Consider the following 20,489-nt stretch of genomic DNA (forward strand, 5'->3'; position numbering starts at 1 on the left):
AACTGGAAGGAAGCTTGGAGCTGCAGGCTATGGGAGAGGCACCTCTCTTCTGCATTCATAACATTAATTAAGCTAAAAAGAAGCAAGTTAATGACTAATCAGCAGCTAATTTGCAGAAATTGTTGTGCCATGTTCATAAAATACTACCATCTTTTGGCCAACTAGCAGCAATTAAACAACTGGACTTTGTTTGAGGTTTCATTCCCCAAGAATACCAGGGAGTCACAAGCAACAAATTCCAATCAAATGATCCGTGTACTTTTTTGGCCACAAAGTGGGTAATTTGAGGAATGAGTTGTTAAGAAAGCTTGATGAAATCAGGTAACTTCAGACTAATGAACTCATAGGAATAAGTAGAATTAAAAGAAAAAAATTGCCTTTATTGAGCACCACCGGACAACTCCAGGCATTTTACAGCCAATGAAATACATCTGGAAATGTAGTCCCTGTTGGATTATATATGCTTTTAGTGAGGTTGGACAAAAGGGACCATTCCCCTGTTGTTCTTCAAAACAGCAGCATGTGAATTTTCATCACTATCTAAGAAATGACCCTCTGTTTAATGTCTCATTGGATGACAGCACCTGTGGCAGTGCAGCATTCCCTCGGTGCTGCATTGGAGGATCAACCTTGATTTTTGAGCTCACGTTGTGGAGTGGGACTTGAACCTGCAATCTTCTGACTCACAGGCGAAAATATTTCACGCTGAGTCACAGGTTAACAACACAGAAGCAGACTGTTCAGCCCAACTGATCTACATTGTTGTCTATGCAGCATACTCAGCCTGTTCCCACCCCTCATCACCTTAACCTGTCAGCCTTTTCAGTTTGTCCTTTTCTCCCTCCTACATTTAGCTTGCCTTCCTATAAGTTCATCTATAACACTAAAGCCTCATAAAATCCCATTTTACAGCAAGTTCTCTATTCTAACCTCTCTCTGAGTAAAGAATTTCCTAAAGCATTCCACCACTGGGGGTTTCCTCATCTCTTGTCTTGGTTGGCTGTAGTTTCATTGATAGATATTGATTGCAGTGATGAGTCAACGAATCCATTATTTTGCTCTGTGGTAGAAGGAGAACCATTATTTTTGCACAATTCACATGATCCTCTGAAATCTTAATGTAGAAGTGTTCACAAGATATAGCCATTAATGTGAGAAAAAATTAATAATTATTATCTAAGTGAGCTTCCAAGGGGTTTATCTCCAGATGGTTTTGACTCTGTTTATTGCCCTGAATTTCCACGCTCCCTTCCAATTGTGGCTGACGTTTACTTCTGTGGATAGTTTGGATTCTATCAGCACTGCCACCAACAAGCAACCTTTCTTCAAAGAGGAGCCCACAGACAGAAGGCTATTTGACTGAGGATGGTTTCACAGCTATGGTCCTAATGCAGACAGATAGGGCTCATCAGAACAGTGAGCAGGAGTAGAAAATTGGGTTGATTTTTCACCTCCCCCTTGCTCTTGAATTGAAGCTCAGTCAGTGAATGATCCCTGGCTTGCCTTAACTTTTCCTGAAAAGTCTGAAGCCATGAGACATTTCCACTTTCTTTCCTGAAGAAGGGCTTATGCCCGAAACGTCGATTCTCCTGTTCCCTGGATGCTGCCTGACCTGCTGCGCTTCTCCAGCAACACATTTTCAGCACTTTCTTTCCCTGCCCGGCTAAAGTATTTTATTAGTTTATAGGATGTGGGTATCACTGGCTGGGCTAGTACTTATTGCCCATCCATAATTACCCTTGAACCGGGCCATTTCAGAGGGCAGTTCAGAGTCAACCACATTTGAGAATCTGGAGTCACACAGGCCAGACTAGGTAAGGATGGCAGATTGCCTTCCATGAAGATAATTGTCCTTGAGATGGTGGGGATAAGCTGCAGCCTTGAACCACTGAAGTCCACCTGCTGTAGATAGACCCACAATGCCCTTAGGGAGAGAATTCCAGGATTTTGACCCAGCGAAAGTGAAGGGACGGCGGATATATTTCCAAGTCAGGATGATGATGGCTTGGAGAGGAACTTACAGGTGATAGTGTTCCATGTATCTGCTGTCTTTGTCGTGGGTTTGGAAGGTCCCATCTCATGAGCCTTGTAGGTAGTACATGTTGCTGTTACTAGCATTCGTGGTGGAGGGTGTGGATATCTGTGGATATGATGTTAGTGAAGCTGGTTGATTCATCTTGGATGGTGTCAAGCTTATTGATTGTTGTTGAGCTACACACATCTAAGTAAGAGGAATGGTTTCCATCACACTCCTGAATTGTGACTTATGGATGGTGGACAGTCTTTAGGTAGTCAGGAGGTGAGTTACTTATGCAAGATGCCTAGACTCTGACCTGCTCTTGGCGCCTCTGTATTTAAATGACTAATCTGATTCAGTTTCTGGTCAATAGTAACCCCCAGGCAGTTGATAGTGGGGATTCAGTGATAGTAATGCTATTGGATGTCAAGGGACAATAGTTAGATTCTATTTTTGGAGATGTTCATCGCCTGGCATTTGTGTGACATGAATGTCACTTCCACTTGTCACCCTAAGACTCAATATTGTCCAGGTTGTGCTGCACTTTGCCATGGACTGTGTCAGTATCTGAGTCTTCGATGCCCAGTTCATCAGTATTCAATCTTCAATGACATCTTCCTTCTGATCTTATGATGGAAGAAAGGTCACTGAGGAAGCAGTTGAACACCTGAGGAACTCCTGCAGGAGATGCTCTGGAGCTGAGATGACTGATCTCCAAAAACCAAAGTTATCACTCTCTTTGAGCTGTGTTTTACCCCATCCAGTGGAGATTCCTGTTGACTCCAGTTTTGCTCAGGTTCCTTGATGCTATTTCCGTCAAATGTGGCCTTGACGTTCATCAGTGAACCGGATGGACATTTCTAGAAATCAACAATAGTTACATGGGTGTCATTAAACTAGCTTTTAGATTCAAGGTTTTTATTGAATCATTTGAATTTTGACTCCCAGTATCTGCCATAGTTATTTTTCCCCTGTATTTTGACACTATTTGGACCCAAAAGTGGTTTTGGCAGGATTTGGCCAAATCTGAAATGAATAGAATTGGAGCCTAAGTTTGTAGCACTAAAGGGGACCATTGCTATCTTAGATCCAACTCCTGTCTAGTCCCACTGACTTGCTGTCTCCCACCTTCTCAACAATTCAAAAGGAAAATACTGCATATGCTCGAAATCTACGATAAACAGCGAGAGTGCTGGAGAAGCTCAGCAGGTTTGACACCATCTGTGGGGAGAAAATCAGCATGAAGCCTTCAAGTTCCATGACTCTTCTTCAGAACTGAGGATGGCCATTTTAAATACAAATGACGACAGGACTGGGAGCACATCAGTTCCAAAGAAGTGTCTTTAAGATTGGGCTGTTTTTAAGATGATCCTTATGTCCTACGTCTTTGACCAAGCTTTTGTTGGTTACTTGTCTTGCATCTTTATGTGGGGTTTGGTATTGAGGACACTAGCCGAATGTGATTCATTTCTACCCCCAATGTCATTGTTCAGACATTTTCCAAAAGATCAATGGCTCAGTAACAGTCATGGGAACTTGGTCTGTTTACTGATTTTTTTTTTTCTCTCTCTCTCTTTTCTCTTATCAACTGTGGAGGCCTTCTGTAACCCACTGACTACTACACTAATGCATATCAACATAGACGTGCAGGGAGGTGATGGCCTAATGGTATTATTGCTAGATTATTAATCCAAAGACCCAGGTAATATTCTGGGGATCTGGGTTTGAAGCCCAACATAGTGGAATTTGTATTAAATAAAAACCTGGAGTTATGAGTCTAATGTTGGATGGAAAAACCCATCTGGTTCACTAATGTTCTTGGCCTGGTCTGGCTTCCACATACCTCCATGGCTGTGTAGTTTACTGATAACAGCCCTCTTGGCAATTACGGATGAGCAATAGGATGACCTAGATGAGTGATTACCCACATCCTGTGACTGAATCAAAACAAAATCAAATAATCTAGCAGAGCTGGGGGAATGGTGATCTCTGTGTACTCCCTGAATCATCAGAAAGGGATGGAATAAAAGCCATTCATTTCCTCAGAAATACAACGACCTGTGGGGTCCCTGGGGAGCTCTGCTGTGTTAAAGGCCATGCGTCAATGTAAGCTTTCCGAAATGAATCACGTACTTTCTTTATTTCTTACTTTGCAGAGTCGAAAGGACAGGGAGAGGCCCAAGCAGAAACTCAAGAAACCTACAGAATCGTTGAACACTGTCGTTAGCACGGTTACGGTTACAGCAGAAAAGGTGAGTGAGGATAGAGGTTACAAAGGAAGCAGCCCCTCGGCCCTTTTAGGTTAATGTACTCCCAGAGGAGAATACGCAGGTTTGGTGATCATCAGCACAGTCGTTCTCAACTTTACCTTCCTTTGCATTTTTTTTTTCATTGCAACTGATCTGTTGAAAACTGAGGAATGTCAAACAGCAGTTCCAGTGTTGCACTGTAGAATGAATGACTGAAATGTCAGTATAAACAGAAGCCATTTGGCCTACACTGCCTATGTTGGCCCTAGCTCCCCAATCAAATTTTCCTCTTTACCTTTGGCCAATATATGTTAGCATTCTCCTCTGTGTTTATCTAATTCAGGGCAAATATTGTGACTGCCTTTTCCTCTTGCAATAACAAATTCCATATATTAAAGCATTCCTTCTAATTTTATCATCAAAGTTCACTGGTATCTGCTGGTGCCTTTGTGTCCCAGTGCGTTTCTCCTTCATGGTTATTTTGCTTTTCACATGTGAAAATGTACAACCCCTTAAGCTGTCCCTGATTTTGTTTCAGAACTGCTGAGGAGATTTTTTTAGGACTCTAAATATATAGAAACGGCAGCCAGTTTGTAATTCCATACACTTTGGCCCATCCAGTATACAGAGTGAAATAGGTGAAGTCTTCGAGCTTTACTGAGACAAGCACCCACTGCACAAAACTGTCCTTCGGTTATATTGAAATCTTTTGCAGTGAGAACGTCTTTCTGCTGTTTGTCCAATAGAGTATGTTAACTACTGTATGTTGTATTGGAGAGTGTCGTAATGATGCTTAGACAGTGCTTCCTGCAAACATTACATACTGAAATATGTACACTGAATGCAACTCAATATGAACATTGACACTGGAAGATTTGCACCAGCTGAGATGTGACTGAGTCACACAGACCAAGTAGAATTAACTTGAAACCTTTGTTCTGGGTTACCTGAGGGTTAGTGGGAGCTTTGCTAAAACATCCGCAGGCTGATTTGATCGAGATTTTGGTTGTTGGAGCTCTCTCTGGGAGCCTCAGTCATTATGGCAATGCCATTTTCTACCTTAATGTTCTAGTCTGGAGCTGTGCATGGTGATGTAGAGACTCCCATCACATCGCTGACCAGGAGTCTCTCCTGCTCTTACTGCCTTCCATTGGCTTATGTTGAAAGGATGATGAGCTAATGTTACAAACACATCATCCTTGGCCATCCATGCTGGGCTGGGACTCGGTGAACCACCAAGAGTCTGTAGTTCAGAGATAGGGAGTCCACCCACCATGCCACACAGCCTCGCCTTTACTGAGAGGTTGATAGATACCAGCGATTCCATTTCCAATTGGGAATTCCAAAGACACTCCTAAGCCCATTACATGGATAGAATTTGGAACATTTAAAATATTTAAATGGAACTTAGACAAGTACACAGAAGAATAAGGAATAGAAGGTTTTGCTGATTGGGGTTAGATGAACGTAGCTGGGAGGGGGCTCATGTGGAGTGTAAGGGGATATGGAGAGTTTGCATTGAATGGCTTGTTCCTGAGCTGTTCATGCTGATGTAAGCAATTACAGTTAGTCAAAGTAGGTAGAAGTGTTGATTTGTCAGTTTAGAAATCAATGGGATTAATGCATTAGAATTTTCCCCTGCAGCAGAGAACTGAGGGCACAACTCTGTTGTGCCAACTCTCTGACTTGCTTGCTCTATCTGCTTGGTAAACAATTGGGCAACACATCCTTGCCCCAATTCTGTTGCTGTGTCTGAAAGATAGGAACAGGTTAATGATAACATTCTAGAAGCAATTGGACACCTATCTGAAGGAGAAATATTTGATGACTTGTATACAGAAAAGAGCAGGGAAGCTGGAACACTTATAAAGAACTACCACAGGCACAATGGGCCAAATGGCCTCCTTGTATGTTAGATGACTGTATAAAATTGATCCAGAAGTAACGCACACAGTTCTCCACACAAAAAAAAATCATAGAGAGTTTAGTTTTAAAGTGGTCCTTTGTGAAATAGTTCATTTACAGCACTCTCCTGCAACAGCTTTCTCTCATCAGGTACTTACCTGTTTGACATGTAATGCTTTAATCTTGCTGGCGTAAATCAAAACTTCCTTATTTAAACATTTTGTTGAGTTTTTTTCCCCTGGAATTTAAAAGTGCCCTGGTTCCTTGCACATCTGTTCTGTTTCATGATTCCAGCTGTTTCTCTGCCCTACAGGCCAATTCTCTGATTTAAATTCTTTCTTTTCTATTTTTTTAAAAAAAAGCTAATGAGAAGTTACTGCGCTGTTGTTTCTTCCCCTTTTGTTTTATCTAACTTAATAACTATCAGACTTGCACAACTGCTGGCAGCAGCAGCAGCAGCAGCAGCAGCAGCATCTACATGTCAGGGACCTTGAGAGGTTTGGATCAACCCACAGCTCCCTTTACCAATAAACATTTCCAGGGAGCATCTGCGCCGCACGTGAGTGGGAAGGAGACGACAGAGGTCACCAAGTCAGAGGTCAAAGGGAAGAAGGCTCCTAGTCATGGCTCCAGCCAAAGGGGACGAAAACCAGGCAGCGGGAAGAGCTTGGCCAGTGTTTCCACTGTGTCATCAGCAAGTCCATTTCAGCAAGGTACATTGAGGTTTTGTTTTCATGAATTTGTCGGATGCGAGTGTCACTGGCAAAAGTGACATTTAGTGATCTTGAGAAGGTGGCACGGGGCAGCTTGCTCAGACTGTTGCAGTCCACGAGGTATCGATGCACCCACAGTATTGCTCAAGGGAGACTTCCTGAATTTTTGACCCAGTCTGCTGAGGCAAGTGTGGGGAAAGAGGGGAGGAGGGATGGGGTGGGAATGCTAATTTTAATTTAAGAAGGCAAGCCTTCACATTGGCTCAGCTTCACTGGTTTGGTCAAACAAAATCAGCAGTCTCCCAGGTTCTTATTTCCAGTGTGGGCCCTTTTATTGAGAAGTTCATTCTCAGAACATGGCCAGCATTTATTACCCATCAGAATTGTTCTGATTGCAGTCATAGGCAGGATGCAACCAGTCTGACATACTGGACCACTTTTGAGGACAATTAACACAAAATCTAATTTTTGATGTCTCAAACCTCAAAGAGTTGGTGTGTTTCTTGGAATTGGCTGTAAGTCCAGTTCTGTTAAAGACAGCAGGTTTGTGAACCAAGTTGAGTTTTGACAAGAATCTGACAGTGTCGAGGTTATTTTATCTCCAAATGCTTTTATTTCCGGCCTCCTTGCTTAACTAAACTAAAATTCTCAAGCCGTCACAACTCAAGTTCTCCAGATTATTGCACCAGACCCCTGGTTTGTTCGAGTAACATAACTGGGTGAAAGTCAGGACTGCAGATGCTGGAGATAAGAGTCGAGAGTGTGGTGCTGGAAAAGCACAGCAGGTCAGGCAGCATCCAAGGAGCAGAAGAGGCGACGTTTCGGGCATAAGCTCTTCATCATGAATGATGAAGGGTTTATGCCCAAAATGTTAACTCTCCTGCTCCTTGGATGTTGCCTGACCTGCTGTGTTTTTCCAGTGCCACACTTTTCAAACCAGTAAGATAACCACCACATTGACTGATTTCCGTGAGAGTACTCTTGTAGTATTGGGTGCAGTGCCCCAGAGTTCACTAGGGATAGGGAGCAAGGGAGGGAACATCAGCCTGTGTGCTACCACCTTATCATTGTCCAGCTACCAGGGTGCCAGTAGAGGTCAGGATTGGCCCCTGGCAATAATGAGTCTCAAATTGGAATAAGATGTTACCACACACTATTGCATGGAGGTTTCACCATTTGGTTTGGATTCAGGGAGGTATAGTTGATGTCCAACAGGCCTTGGAGAGACCCAGAGGAAGAAAGGGGAAATTGCAGGCATTGAGATTGACGATGTGGAAGGGTTGAGTGTGATCAGCAGCAGCCTATAAAGGGATGGAGAATTGTAAATGTCAGTAGCCACAGTTCGCATTTGCCAAGCTCGTTCTCCATTGTGCAAGGTCCCATGATGCTTCATACGAACATTATCAAACACAACCTGACATCAAACCACACATTGAGAAGTTAGGGCGAATGATCAAAAACTTGATCAAAGGAGTAGGTTTTAAGTAATGTTTTAAAGGAGGAGAGAGACGTTCAGAGGTGGAGAGGTTTTAGAGGGAATTCTGGAGCTTGGCACCCAAATGGTTAAAGATAGAGCTACCAATGGTATAGTAAAATCAAGAATTCACAAGCAGAGAATTGGAATCTGATCATCTGCAGGGGTTGTGGGGCTGGAGGAGGTTACAATGATGCGGAAGGCAAAGCCATGCAGGCATCTAAAAACATGTGTGAGAATTTTAAAATTGAGTCAAATCAACAAACACAAGGGTGAATACATGAGCCAGGCTTGAGTCTGAGGTAGCACATTGGTGGAGGGTAGAAGGTTGGCCAAGAGATTGCTGGTGTAGTCAAGTCGAGAAGTAACAAGGATGAGGGCAGCAGATGCACATGAGCTGAGGCACGGGCAGCTGGGGAACATCATGGAGGTGGGAGTGGTCACTGCTGATTGAGATGTGAATGTGGCTGGACACTCTGCAGCAGGGGTGGCACTGGTAGGGTCTCAAAAGCTACTACTTGTTTTGTTTTCATTGCCAGTGGCTAGGGTCATAAGAAATAGGAACAGGAGTCAGCTGTTCAACCCCTTGAACCTGTTCTGCTTTTCTATAGGATCGTGACTGATCATTTGGAGAAGGTGGGGAAATGATTCTTATGGTTTATTTGGTTGGTAGTTGAAAGGGTTAATATTTCAGCCTATAGTATTGGTAGACCACGTATATGTTATTAGGCAGTAATCTGATTTATAGTTTAGACAAAATCCTTACATCTATTGGTGGCAATCTCAAGTTACATGTCTGTTATAATGTCCCTCAAACTGTCCATTACTGACCAGGATGTTCCAGGACTTGGTTAGCAGATGACTCTCCGATTCTGTTTTGATGATGGTACAATAACCAGTCAAGACGGTCTACAGAAAACTGATTTAATAACATAGTCCTCAGAAGGTGGTGAATGGACATCAGACTCTCGAGTTCCAATTCCAAATCACCAATTAAAATAAAACACTGGCTCCAGCTGTACATGATCCTATCATCTGGGCTTCACTCCTGAACTAACATTTGAATTGGGAACAGAAGCATGCCATTTGGCCCCTCAATATTGCTCTGCCATTGAATAAGATTGTACTGATCTATTTGTGTTTTGTATTTCATGTTCCCATCTACCTTTGAATCCCCTGCATAATACTAATCTGAGTCTGCCTTAAAAATTTTCAGTGATCTCCATCGACTTCTGAGGCAGAATCTTCCAAAATTGCACTGCCCTCTTGTGAAAACAAAATTTCTCCTTGTTTCTGTAGAAACAACCTTAAGATGGCCAAACTATTTTCATAAGACAACCCACAAATTCTAGTCGTGTAACCTTCCTCTGAATCGTCTCCAATGCATTTACATCCTTGCTGAAGTAAGAAGATCAGAATTAGACACCAGTATTCATGATGCAGTCTGACCAATGCCTAATATAACTGCAGCTTAACATTCTTATTTAATGCCAGAAACAAGTAATGCATATCACCATTCTCTTTACTTCCTTCCGCCAGCCACACACAAACACCCCCGTACTATGTAGTCGCACGCATGCAGTCACTCAACCACATGCACTGCAATGGAAGGTCACACCGCTCCCCACCCAGCTGAGAGAAGCCACAGTCTCTTGACAGGAAGCTCCGAGCAGCACATACAGAAATATCTTCTGACCTTGTGCGAAGTCGAGGAAATCAGCAGAGTACCTCTGTGTCAGCAGGTCTCAAGTTCAAACCCCAGCCCGGAAACTTGAATATAAAAATCCAGGCAATGTCAATGCAGTACTGAGAGAATCCTTCACTGTTCCAAGGTGCCATCCGCGGTTGCTGGAAATCAGAAACACAGGCAGCTGGAAAAATTCAACAGTTCTGAAGAAGGCTCAATGGACTCTAAACATTAACTCTGTTTCTCTTGCCACAGATGCTGCCAGACCTGCTGAGTTTCTCCAGCAGTTTCGGTTTCAGGTTTCATTAAAGCTGAGACTCTGTCTCCTGTCTGAGGTGGATGGAAAAGACCCCTGCTGCTATTTGAAGAAAAGCCAAGGAATTACCCGTTTATCCTCACCATGTTTAGTAGCATCTTGTCATTAACATGTCGCTGTTTGTGGGAGTTTACTGAGTGCACGTTGGCTGCAGAGATTCCAATGTTCCAACAATTCAGGCATACTCCAGTGGAAGTAAGATATTTTGAAATGTCCTGAATTCATGAAAGGCACAATATGAATGCAAGTCTTTTTACTTGCTCTGGACACAGTACAGGACATACCACCAAACACTAGCCCTGGAAAATTTGCAAGTCTGAGCTAATGTCAATGTTCATCTCTCCTAACCTGAAGAACACAGAGTCCATACGTGGTAACAGTTGTCCTGAACCAAGGCCCAAATAGCCATTCCTCGTTTGTCCTCTTCAGCGGTGAATGGAACTTTGACTGTAGTAAACATCACAATGAAATCCTATCCTTTGCCAATGTTAGGACATGAACATTTCACAAAGGCATTGTAGTTGATTGGATCACCTCATGTGCTGCCTTGGTTGAGATCAACTAACTCAGTACATTCTGCAGATGGAACCCACAGTGATCCAGTCTGTCTGCTTTGGTACCAGACAGCACAAAGTACAGGTAGCAACCAATCCATTATAGTAGCAGCCTCTCAATTTCCCAAGAATTTCCAATTGCAATATCAGTCACAGAAAACGCACACATCATAGATTCCAAACAGAGTGTGACCAGGCCATTTAGTTCAAGTCCAAATTGAACCTCTGCAGAGCATCTCACCCAGACCCAACCCCCATATCCTATCCCTGTAACCCTACATTTCCCATGGCTAATACACCTAGCTTGCACATCCCTGCACACTATGGACAATTTAGCATAGCCATTCCACCTAACCTGTACATCTTTGTTTCCATTTCTTCCCACAGTTCATAGAGTCATAGAGATGTACAGCACGGAAACAGACCCTTCGATCCAATTCGTCCATGCTGACCAGATATTCTAAACAGGGTGGTGATTGAAGGGAAATATTCATCCTGGAGTTCAGTTACTAGTGGGGTACCACAGGGATCTGTTTTGGGTCCACGGTGGTTTGTCATTTTTATAAATGACCTGGATGAGGGCTTAGAAGGATGAATGATTAAATTTGCGGATGACACAAAGGTCAGTAGAATTGTGGATAGTGACGAAGGATGTTGGCAGAACGGTGGCTCAGTGGTTAGCCGTGCTGCCTCACAGTGCCAGTGACCCAGGTTCAATTCTAGCCTTGGGATACTGTCTATGTGGAGTTTGCACATTCTCCTGCGTCTGCATGGGTTTGCTCTGGGTGCTCCAGTTTCCTCCCACAGTCCAAAGATGTGCAGTTCAGGTGAATTGGCCATGCTAAATTGCCCATAGTGTTAGGTGCATTAGTCAGAGGGAAATGGGTCTGGGTGGGTTATTCTTCGGAGGGTCGGTGTGGATTTGTTGGGCCAAAGGGCCTGTTTCCATACTGTAGGGAATCTAATCTAATCTAGTCCCATTTACCAACACTTAGCCCATATCCCTCTAAACCCTTCCTATTCATATACCCATCAAGATGCCTTTTAAATGTTGCAGTTGTACCAGCCTCCACCACTGCTCATTCCATGCACGCACCACCATCTGCATGGAAAACGTTGCCCCTAGGTCCCTTTTATATCTTGCCCCTCTCACCCTAAAAGTATGCCCTCTAGTTATGGACTCCCCAATGCAAGGGAAAAGACTTTGTCAATTTATCCTATCCATGTCCCTCATGATTTTATAAGCCTCTATATAGCCTCTTGACGCTGCAGGGAAAACAGCCCCAATCTATTTAACCTCTCCCTATAGCTCAAATCCTCCAACCCTGGCAACATCCTTGTAAATCTTTTCTGAATGCTTTCAAGTTTCACAACATCCTTCCAGAAGGTAGGAGACCAGAGTTGCACACAATATTCCAAAAGTGGCCTAACCAATGTCCTGAACAGCCACAACATGACCTCCCAACTCCTGTACTCAATACTGTGACCAATAAAGGGCTGCATACCAAAAGCCGCCTTCACTATCCTACCTAACTGCTACTCTACTTTCAAGGAGCTATGAATCTGGACTCCAAGGTCTCTTTGTTCAGCAGCACTCCTGAGGATCTTATCATTAGGTGGATAAGTTCTGCTCTGATTTGCTTTCCCAAAATGCAGCACCTCGCATTTATCTGAATTAAACTCCATCTGCCGCTCCTCAGCCCATTGGCCCATCTGATCAATATTCCATTGTAATCTGAGGTAACCTTCTTCACTGTCCACTACACCTCCAATTTTGGTGTCATCTGCAAACTTACTAACTATACCTTCTAGGTTCATATCCTGAAGTGGGCTAATATACTGGCAGAGAGATTTGCTAGAGCTGCTGTGGAGGATTTAAACTAGTAAGGTGGCGGGGTGGGACCCAGGGAGATGGCGAGGAAAGTCTGAGACTAGTACAGTTGGAAAGGGTGTGAGTCAAATAGTCAGTGCAGGCAGGGACAAAGCAGAGAACTAGGTAGGATTGATAAATTAAACTGCATTTACTTCAATGGATGAGGCCTAACAGGGAAGGCAGATGAACTCGGGGCATGGTTATGAATATGGGACTGGGGTATCATAGCAATTACAGAAACATGGCTCAGGGATGGACAGGACTGGCAGCTTAATGTTCCAGGATACAAAAGTGACAGGAAGGATAGAAAGGACGCAAGAGAGGAGGGAGAGTGGCATTTTTGATAAGGGATAGCATTACAGCTGTACTTAGGATATACTTGGGAATACATCCAGGGAAGTTATTTGGGTTGAACTGAGAAATAAGAAAGGGATAATCACCTTATAGGGATCTTAAGTATATTGCATCAGAAATTGGCTAGTTGAAAGAAGACAGAGGGTTGTGGCTGATGGGAAATATTTATCCTGAAGTTCAGTTACTAATGGGGTACCACAAAGGTCTGTTTTGGGGCCACTGCTGTTTGTCATTTTTATAAATGAGTCAGATGAGGGCATCGAAGGATGTTTAGTAAATTTGCGGATGACACTAAGGTCAGTAGAATTGTGGATAGTGACGAAGGGTGTTATTGGTTACAGAGAGACATGGATACGCTGCGGAGCTGGGCTGAGAGGTGGCAAATGGAGTTTAATGCAGAAAAATGTAAGGTGATTCACTTTGGAAGGAGTAACAGGAATGCAGAGTACTGGGCTAATGGTAAGATTTTTGGTAGTGTAGATGAGCAGAGAGATCTCGGCGTCCAGGTACATAGATCCTTGAAAGTTGCCACCCAGGTTGATGAGGTTGTTAAGAAGGCATACACTGTGTTAGCTTTTATTGGTAGAAGGATTGAGTTTCAGAACCATGAGATCATGCTGCAGCTGTACAAAACTGGTGCGGCCACACTTGGAGTATTGCGTACAGTTCTGGGCATCACATTATAGGAAGGATGTGGAAGCATTGGAAAGGGTTGAGAGGAGATTTACTTGGATGTTGCCTGGTATGGAGGGAAGATCCTATGAGGAAAGGCTGAGGGACTTGAGGCTGTTTTTGTGAGAGAAGAAGAAGGTTGAGAGGTGACTGAATTGAGACATACAAGAAGGTTAGATAGAGAGAACAGTGAGAACATTTTTCCTCAGATGGCGATGGCTAGCACGAGGGGACACAGCTTTAAATTGAGGGGTGATAGATATAGGACAGATGTCAGAGGTCGTTTCTTTATTCTGAGAGTAGTAGGGGTGTGGAACGTACTGCCTGCAACAGCAGTAGACTCGCCAACTTTAAGGGCACTTAAATGGTCATTGGAATCGGCATATGGACGAGAATGGAATAGTGTAGATTAAATGGGCTTCAGGTTGGTTTCACACGTCGGCGCAACATCAAGGGCCGAAGGGCCTGTACTTCGCTGTAATGCTCTATGTTCTACGAGGGAAATCAGGAGGGCAAAAAGGGGACATGAGATAGCTTTGGCAAATAGGGTTAAGGTGAATCCAAAGGGTTTTTATAAATACATTAAGGACAAAAGGATAACTAGGGTGAAAATAGGGCCCATCAATGATCAGCAAGGTAGCCTATGTGTGGAGCCGCAGGAGATGGTGGAGATACTAAACGAGTATTTTGCATCAGTGATTCTGTGGAGAAGGACATGGAAGATATAGACTGTGGATAAATAGATGGTGACAACTTGAAAAATGACACATTATAGAAGAGGAGGTGCTGGATGTCTTGAAATGCATAAAAGTGGATCAGAGCCTGATCAGATGTACCCTAAAACTCTGTGGGAAGCTGGGGGAATAATTGCTGGGCCCCTTGCTGAGATATTTGTCTCATCGATAGTCACAGGTGAGGTGCTGGAAGACTGGAGGTTGGCAAACGTGGTACCACTATTTAAGAAAAGTGATAAGGAAAAGCCAGGGAACTATAGACAGGTGGGCCTGACATCAGTGGTGGGCAAGTTGTTGGAAAGGAACCCATGTAGACACTGGGAGAATGTGCAAACTCCATACAGGTGGTCACCAGAGGGAGGAAGTACACCTAGGTCCCTGGCACTCTGAGGCAGCGGTGCTAACCATTGAGCCACTGTGCATGCTTGCACTAATGCTAGGATTCTGAGGTAGGTACTGGATTAGACCATTCATCCCCTCCAGCCTGATGCAGCATTCAACAAAGTTATGGCTACTTTTGGACCTCAACACCACCATTCCTCCCTATTCTGATATCCCTTGGTACTTTTAGTGTCCACAAATGTATTGATCTCAGTCTCATATAAACTCGATGACTGAGCATCCACTGAACTCCATCGAGTAGAGAAGTGCAATCATTTACAATTTTCTGAGGGAAGAAAATTCTTCTCTTCTCATTTTTCCAGGATTTCTAATCCTGACACTATATAGGATGGGAGTAAGCTTCTCAGCCTCACAAGCCTGTGCTGTTATACAGCAGGATCTTGGCCTGCACACCACTGTTGCCATAAACCTTTGATACCAATATCTTTTAGATTCACTATATTCACTGGCTCAGCCTTCACAATTGTCTCTCATTCAGAATTCCTTAGATTCACAACCTGCAGAGAGAGAAGGCCATTGGAAACTGTCTCCCACCATCTATTCTTGACACCCCTCGAAAAATGTTATAATTATTTACCACTTAGATATGTCATGACACACCTTCAGGTCAGACTGAGCTCTTTCAGCCTAAAATTAGGGACACTGATGCTGTGCCAAATGCCCCCTTTCTAAGAATTTTGTGAACGTTTTTATGTTATGATGTATCTCTGGAGTAGATGGAATTTGAACCAAGATCTCTGGCCCAAAGGTATGGACATTACCACTGCACCACAAGAGCCCTCCAAAGAATTTTATAAGCTTCAACGAAATATGTTTCAATTAAGATGCAGATCTCTCACAATCTGATCGAACGCCAGGACAGATTGGAGAGGATGAATGGCCAACATTTGCTACTAGGTAGCACAAAGGAAAGAAAACTAAATGAAAACTGGAATTGCTGAGGAAAAATTCAACAGGTCTGACAGCATCTTGTTGAGAGAGAAACAGAATTATTTGCATATCCCTTCTTCAGGACTCCGCAATTCTGTTTTATTTCAGAAATACTGAGTAGGGCTGGCAAGGCTTATGCTAGAAACCTTGCAAATGTTTTGGGTTGATGACTACCTTTTGAGCAACCTTTATTGCAGTAACAGGTATTCAGATTCTGCCGCACTTTGCTTTTGTTTATACCCCTTACCTTGCTGTGCACGATGGTGTAAAACTATTCTGAAGCGGGTGAGAGCATGCAAACTTTGCTATGATTTGCACATCCACCCTGTCCGCCCCACCCCACAACAGAGCCACGGTATTTTGGGTTCAGTACTGACGAAAGGCTTGTTATCTTTTAAATGCAATATAATCTGAGGCATTTGGAGATGTCTGTCAGGACTGCAGACAGTAATCCCGTCTGAGACTCGGTAGATGAACCGACAGGCTGAAGGCTTCCTCCCTTGGGACTCCGATGATGCCATCTGAGCCCTTTGATTGGATTAGGCTCTTGTAATCTACTGTCAGTCACCCTGTGTCCTCCTTGCAGTAAGCATTCGGGCAGCATTGCATGGCTCAGTTGACATGAACTGGGAGCCAGACAGATCAGGGAGAGCCCAAGCTGCCTCTGCAACGTGAGCTGAGTTAGCTGATCTCCTCTGAGCTGGTTGTGGAAGGCTTATTTAATAAGAGCACCACGGGGACACATCGAGAGGCTGGGGTTGGGTGTGAGGTGGGGGAACGACAAGGAGGAGATTAAGTAGAGATCCTGCTACTGATTACTATCTGACAAGTCTGACTGAAAACTACTCAAATATTGAAGTCTGATCAGTATTCCTGTCCAGCCCAGGGGTATGCAGGCCATTCCACAATGGGCAGAGCAGACTACCCTATGCCTCTTACAGCTTGCCCTTTTGAGAGCCAAAGTATTAGCTGAGGGAAACAGAGTTATTTGATTTGTTTTTCTGCTGTTCTGGGGAAACACAAAAAGAGAGATTTGTTAGAATGATGATGGAGTTCTATCTATTAAGAAAGATTAAATAAACTGGGCGGCACAGTGGTTAGCACTGCTGCTCACAGCGCCAGAGACCGGGTTCAATTCCTGCCTCAGGTGACTCTCTGTGTGGAGTTTGCACATTCTCCCCGTGTCTGCGTGGGTTTCTTCTGGGTGCTCCGGTTTCCTCCCACAATCCAAAAATGTGCAGGTTAGGTGAATTGGCCAGGCTAAATTGCCTGCAGTGTTAGGTGAAGGAGTAGATGTAGGGGAATGGGTCTGGGTGGGTTGCGTTTCGGCAGGTTGGTGTGGACTTGTTGGGCCGAAGGGCCTGTTTCTCCACACTGTAAGTAATCTAATCTAATCTTAAAAAAAAAACTGGGTCTCATCTGTCTAGAGGAGAAGCAAGTGTTGGGCAGGCAGGGTGCGGGGAGTCTTGGATCGCTCATCTTTCCATTGGGTTTGAGAGGATAGATAATTGCTGTAATGAAGATGTTCCTGCTAACCAAGCAGGACTGGAACTAAGGGCTTTAAATATAAAATAATCACCAACAGATCCACTGGGAAATTCAGGAGAAACATCGAGTAGACTAGTGTGATTGTAGAACTCCCTCAGCTACTCACAGCGGGAGCCAAATAGCAGAAATTAATTTCAGGGAAGCTAAATATTTGCTGCTGTAGGTGGTCACTAATGAGTATGTTTGCCCATCCAGGAAATGCCGTGTCACTGGTCCAGGGTTCTGTGGGTCATTGTGTCCTGGAGCCACATCTCCCACCACAAACTTGGCAGGTGTGGTCCTTGGCCTTGAGATTGCTACCATTCCTTTCTCTGATTCCTTTCTCTGGTTCTTTTCCATATTTCCTCTTGTCGACGGGTATTCTCAAAGAATTGGTGTCCTTTCAAATGAAAGCTTTCCCGAGTCAGTTTCTTCCGAACAAAAGGAGCAAAGTAAACACGAGGGAGAAGGGAATGGAAGCACATTTTGATTGAGCTACAGTAGATGAAGATGGTTGGGAAGAGTCTTATGAGGTGCATAGGCACCAACACAGACTAGATGGGCTGAATGGCCTGCTTGTTTATGACACTTTGAGATTGTCAAGAAAGACACTTGTCTTTGAGTTTGATATTACTTTTCCATGGAAACCTTCTAATTTCACTTCCCCATAATGGGTGGCACGGTGTCTCAGTGGTTAGTACTGCTGCCTCACAGGGCCAGGGATCCAGGTTCGATTCCACCCTGTGTGGAGTTTGCACATTCTTCCAGTGTCTGTGTGGGACTCCTCCGGGTGCTCCGGTCTCCTCCCACAATCCAAAGGTGTGCAGGTTTGGTGGATTGGCCATGCTAAATTGTCTCTCCTGTCCAGGGATGTGCAGGTTAGGTGTATTAGCAATGATAAATGCAGGGTTACAACGATAGGGTAAGGGGACTGGATCTGGATGGGATGCTCTTCAGAGGGTCCGTGTGGACTCAGTTGGCTGAATGGCCTCTTTCCACACAGTAGGGACTCTATGTATTAAAAGCTTAATTGAAAATCCTCAGTGTTGGAATCTGAGTTGTCTATTTGTGAGTTGTCCATTTGCTGAGCCTTCTGTTGGAACCAGAAAAATGTCAACAAAGGTCCCATCACTTGCAGAAAGTGAGGACTGCAGATGCTGGAGATCAGAGACGAGAGTGTTGAGCTGGTAAAGCACAGCAGGTCAGGCAGCCTGTTATTCCTGATGAAGGGCATATGCCCGAAATGTTGATTCTCCTGCTCCTTGGATGCTGTCTGACCTGCTGTTCTTTACCAGCTCCACACTCTCGTCTCCGTGCAACCTCTCTACAAAAGCAACTCACCCAGTCCAAATGTTCTGTCCTTATAGCCCCTGCAATTTCTTTTTGCTGTTCAGGTGCACATCAAAATCAAATTTGAGATCCACATTTGAATCTGTCTCCATTCTCTCTCAGGAAGTGCATTCCGATTCCTAAGCACTTGCTGTGCTTTTTTTATTTTCCTTGTGTTGATGTTGCAGGGTCCTTGTAGCAGTCGTCTTAAATCGCTGTCCTCTGGTTCTCAACCCTTGCACCAAATGGAAGTGTTCTGTTTCTCCACTGTTGTGTAAACATCCAATTCATTCGTATTTGATGTTCTCTCTCTGCCCTCCCCTGACACTTATTGCACCTGTAGGCACCGGTAGTGAGTTCAATTTGAAGGCAGTTAACTCATTTCATGCTCCAGGCCAACTTAAATGCTTGGCAATGTATGTACTGCTTTTGAAATATTGAAGGCATGCCATTTTATCAACAATAGGAAAAAGTCTGACAAAGTTTGTGCAAGAAACTTTGCGTAATGCTTTATGTTGCCTTTCAGTTAAGTAACTACTAGACCGATGTGGTGTGCTTTATTGTGGACACACACAAGCTTTCATAAACTGCATTGAGACAGAAACACGAGGAATGACATTAACCCCCCCCCCCACCCCCGACCCAAGGGTCTGCTTTGCCATTCATTTGATCAGTTCACGACTGGTCTGAACCTCCGCATTGGAGGAGCAAATTACTGCAGATGCTGCTCTCTACTGAAAACAAAAAGGGCTGGAAATCACAGCAGGTCAGGTCAGGCTGCATCCATGGAAGCCATGATGTGGAGTTGCTGGTGTTGGACTGGGGGTGGACAAAGTCAGAAGTCCCACAACACCAGGTTATAATCCAACAGATTTATTTAAAATCACAAGCTTTCGGAGCGCTGCTCCTTATTCAGGTGAAACCGCACGTTTATCTCTTTATTCTTGTCAACCCAGTACTACTGAGCTTGTGGTTCGAGTAGTAATCAAGGGTTTGCCACTTTTTTGGTTCTGCTTTATACTTTAGCCCTTAGTTGCTAATATTCCCTCAGCAGAACCTCTTTGCTCTTTCTACTTGTAGAGAAAATGAGGTCTGCAGATGCTGGAGATCAGAGATGGAAATGTGTTGCTGGAGAAGCACAGCAGGTCAGGCAGCATCTAGGGAACAGGAGAATCGACGTTTCGGGCATTAGCCCTGAAACCCAACAAGTCCACACCAGCCCTCTGTAGAGTAGCCCACCCAGACCCATTCCTGAAGAAGGGCTAATGCCCGAAACGTCGATTCTCCTGTTCCCTAGATGCTGCCTGACCTGCTGCGCTTCTCCAGCAACACATTTCCATCTCTTTCTACTTGTATCATTGTAACCTATGTGGACCACAAGAGTGGCACGGTGGATTAGTGGTCAGCATTGCTGCCTCACAGCACCAGAGACCCAGGTTCATTTCCACCCTCAGGTGACTGTCTGTGTGGAGTTTGTATGTTCTCCCAGTGTCTGTGTGGGTTTCCTCCGGTTCCCCCCATAATCCAAAGATGTGCAGGTTAAGCGAATTGGTCATGCTAAATTGCCCATAATGTTCAGGGATGTGTAGGTTAGGTGCATGCATCCGGGGTAAATGTAGAGTAATAGGTTCAGGGAATGGGTCTGGGTGGGCTACTCTACAGAGGGCTGGTGTGGACTTGTTGGGCCGAAGGGCCTATTTCCATACTGTACAGATTCAATGATTCAGACAGAAACTGCAGCTTTCCCCTCCCA

The 20,489-nt window shown here is 44.2% G+C and overlaps 1 protein-coding gene across 5 annotated transcripts in view; it reads left to right on the forward strand.

Moving 5' to 3' along the window:
* Positions 1–20,489, forward strand: part of LOC122539772 (protein AF-10-like) — a 184,601-nt gene that overhangs the window by 90,241 nt on the left and 73,871 nt on the right. For 4 of the 5 annotated variants that reach the window (XM_043674818.1, XM_043674817.1, XM_043674820.1 and 1 more), the window contains 2 exons: positions 4,174–4,269; positions 6,599–6,884. In XM_043674818.1, coding sequence (XP_043530753.1) covers positions 4,174–4,269; positions 6,599–6,884 — 382 coding nt within the window. The remainder of the gene's footprint in view (positions 1–4,173; positions 4,270–6,598; positions 6,885–20,489) is intronic. The other variant, XM_043674821.1, reaches the window with a different exon arrangement.

Source organism: Chiloscyllium plagiosum, chromosome 33 (genome assembly GCF_004010195.1).
Source record: "Chiloscyllium plagiosum isolate BGI_BamShark_2017 chromosome 33, ASM401019v2, whole genome shotgun sequence".
Lineage (NCBI taxonomy): Eukaryota > Metazoa > Chordata > Chondrichthyes > Orectolobiformes > Hemiscylliidae > Chiloscyllium > Chiloscyllium plagiosum.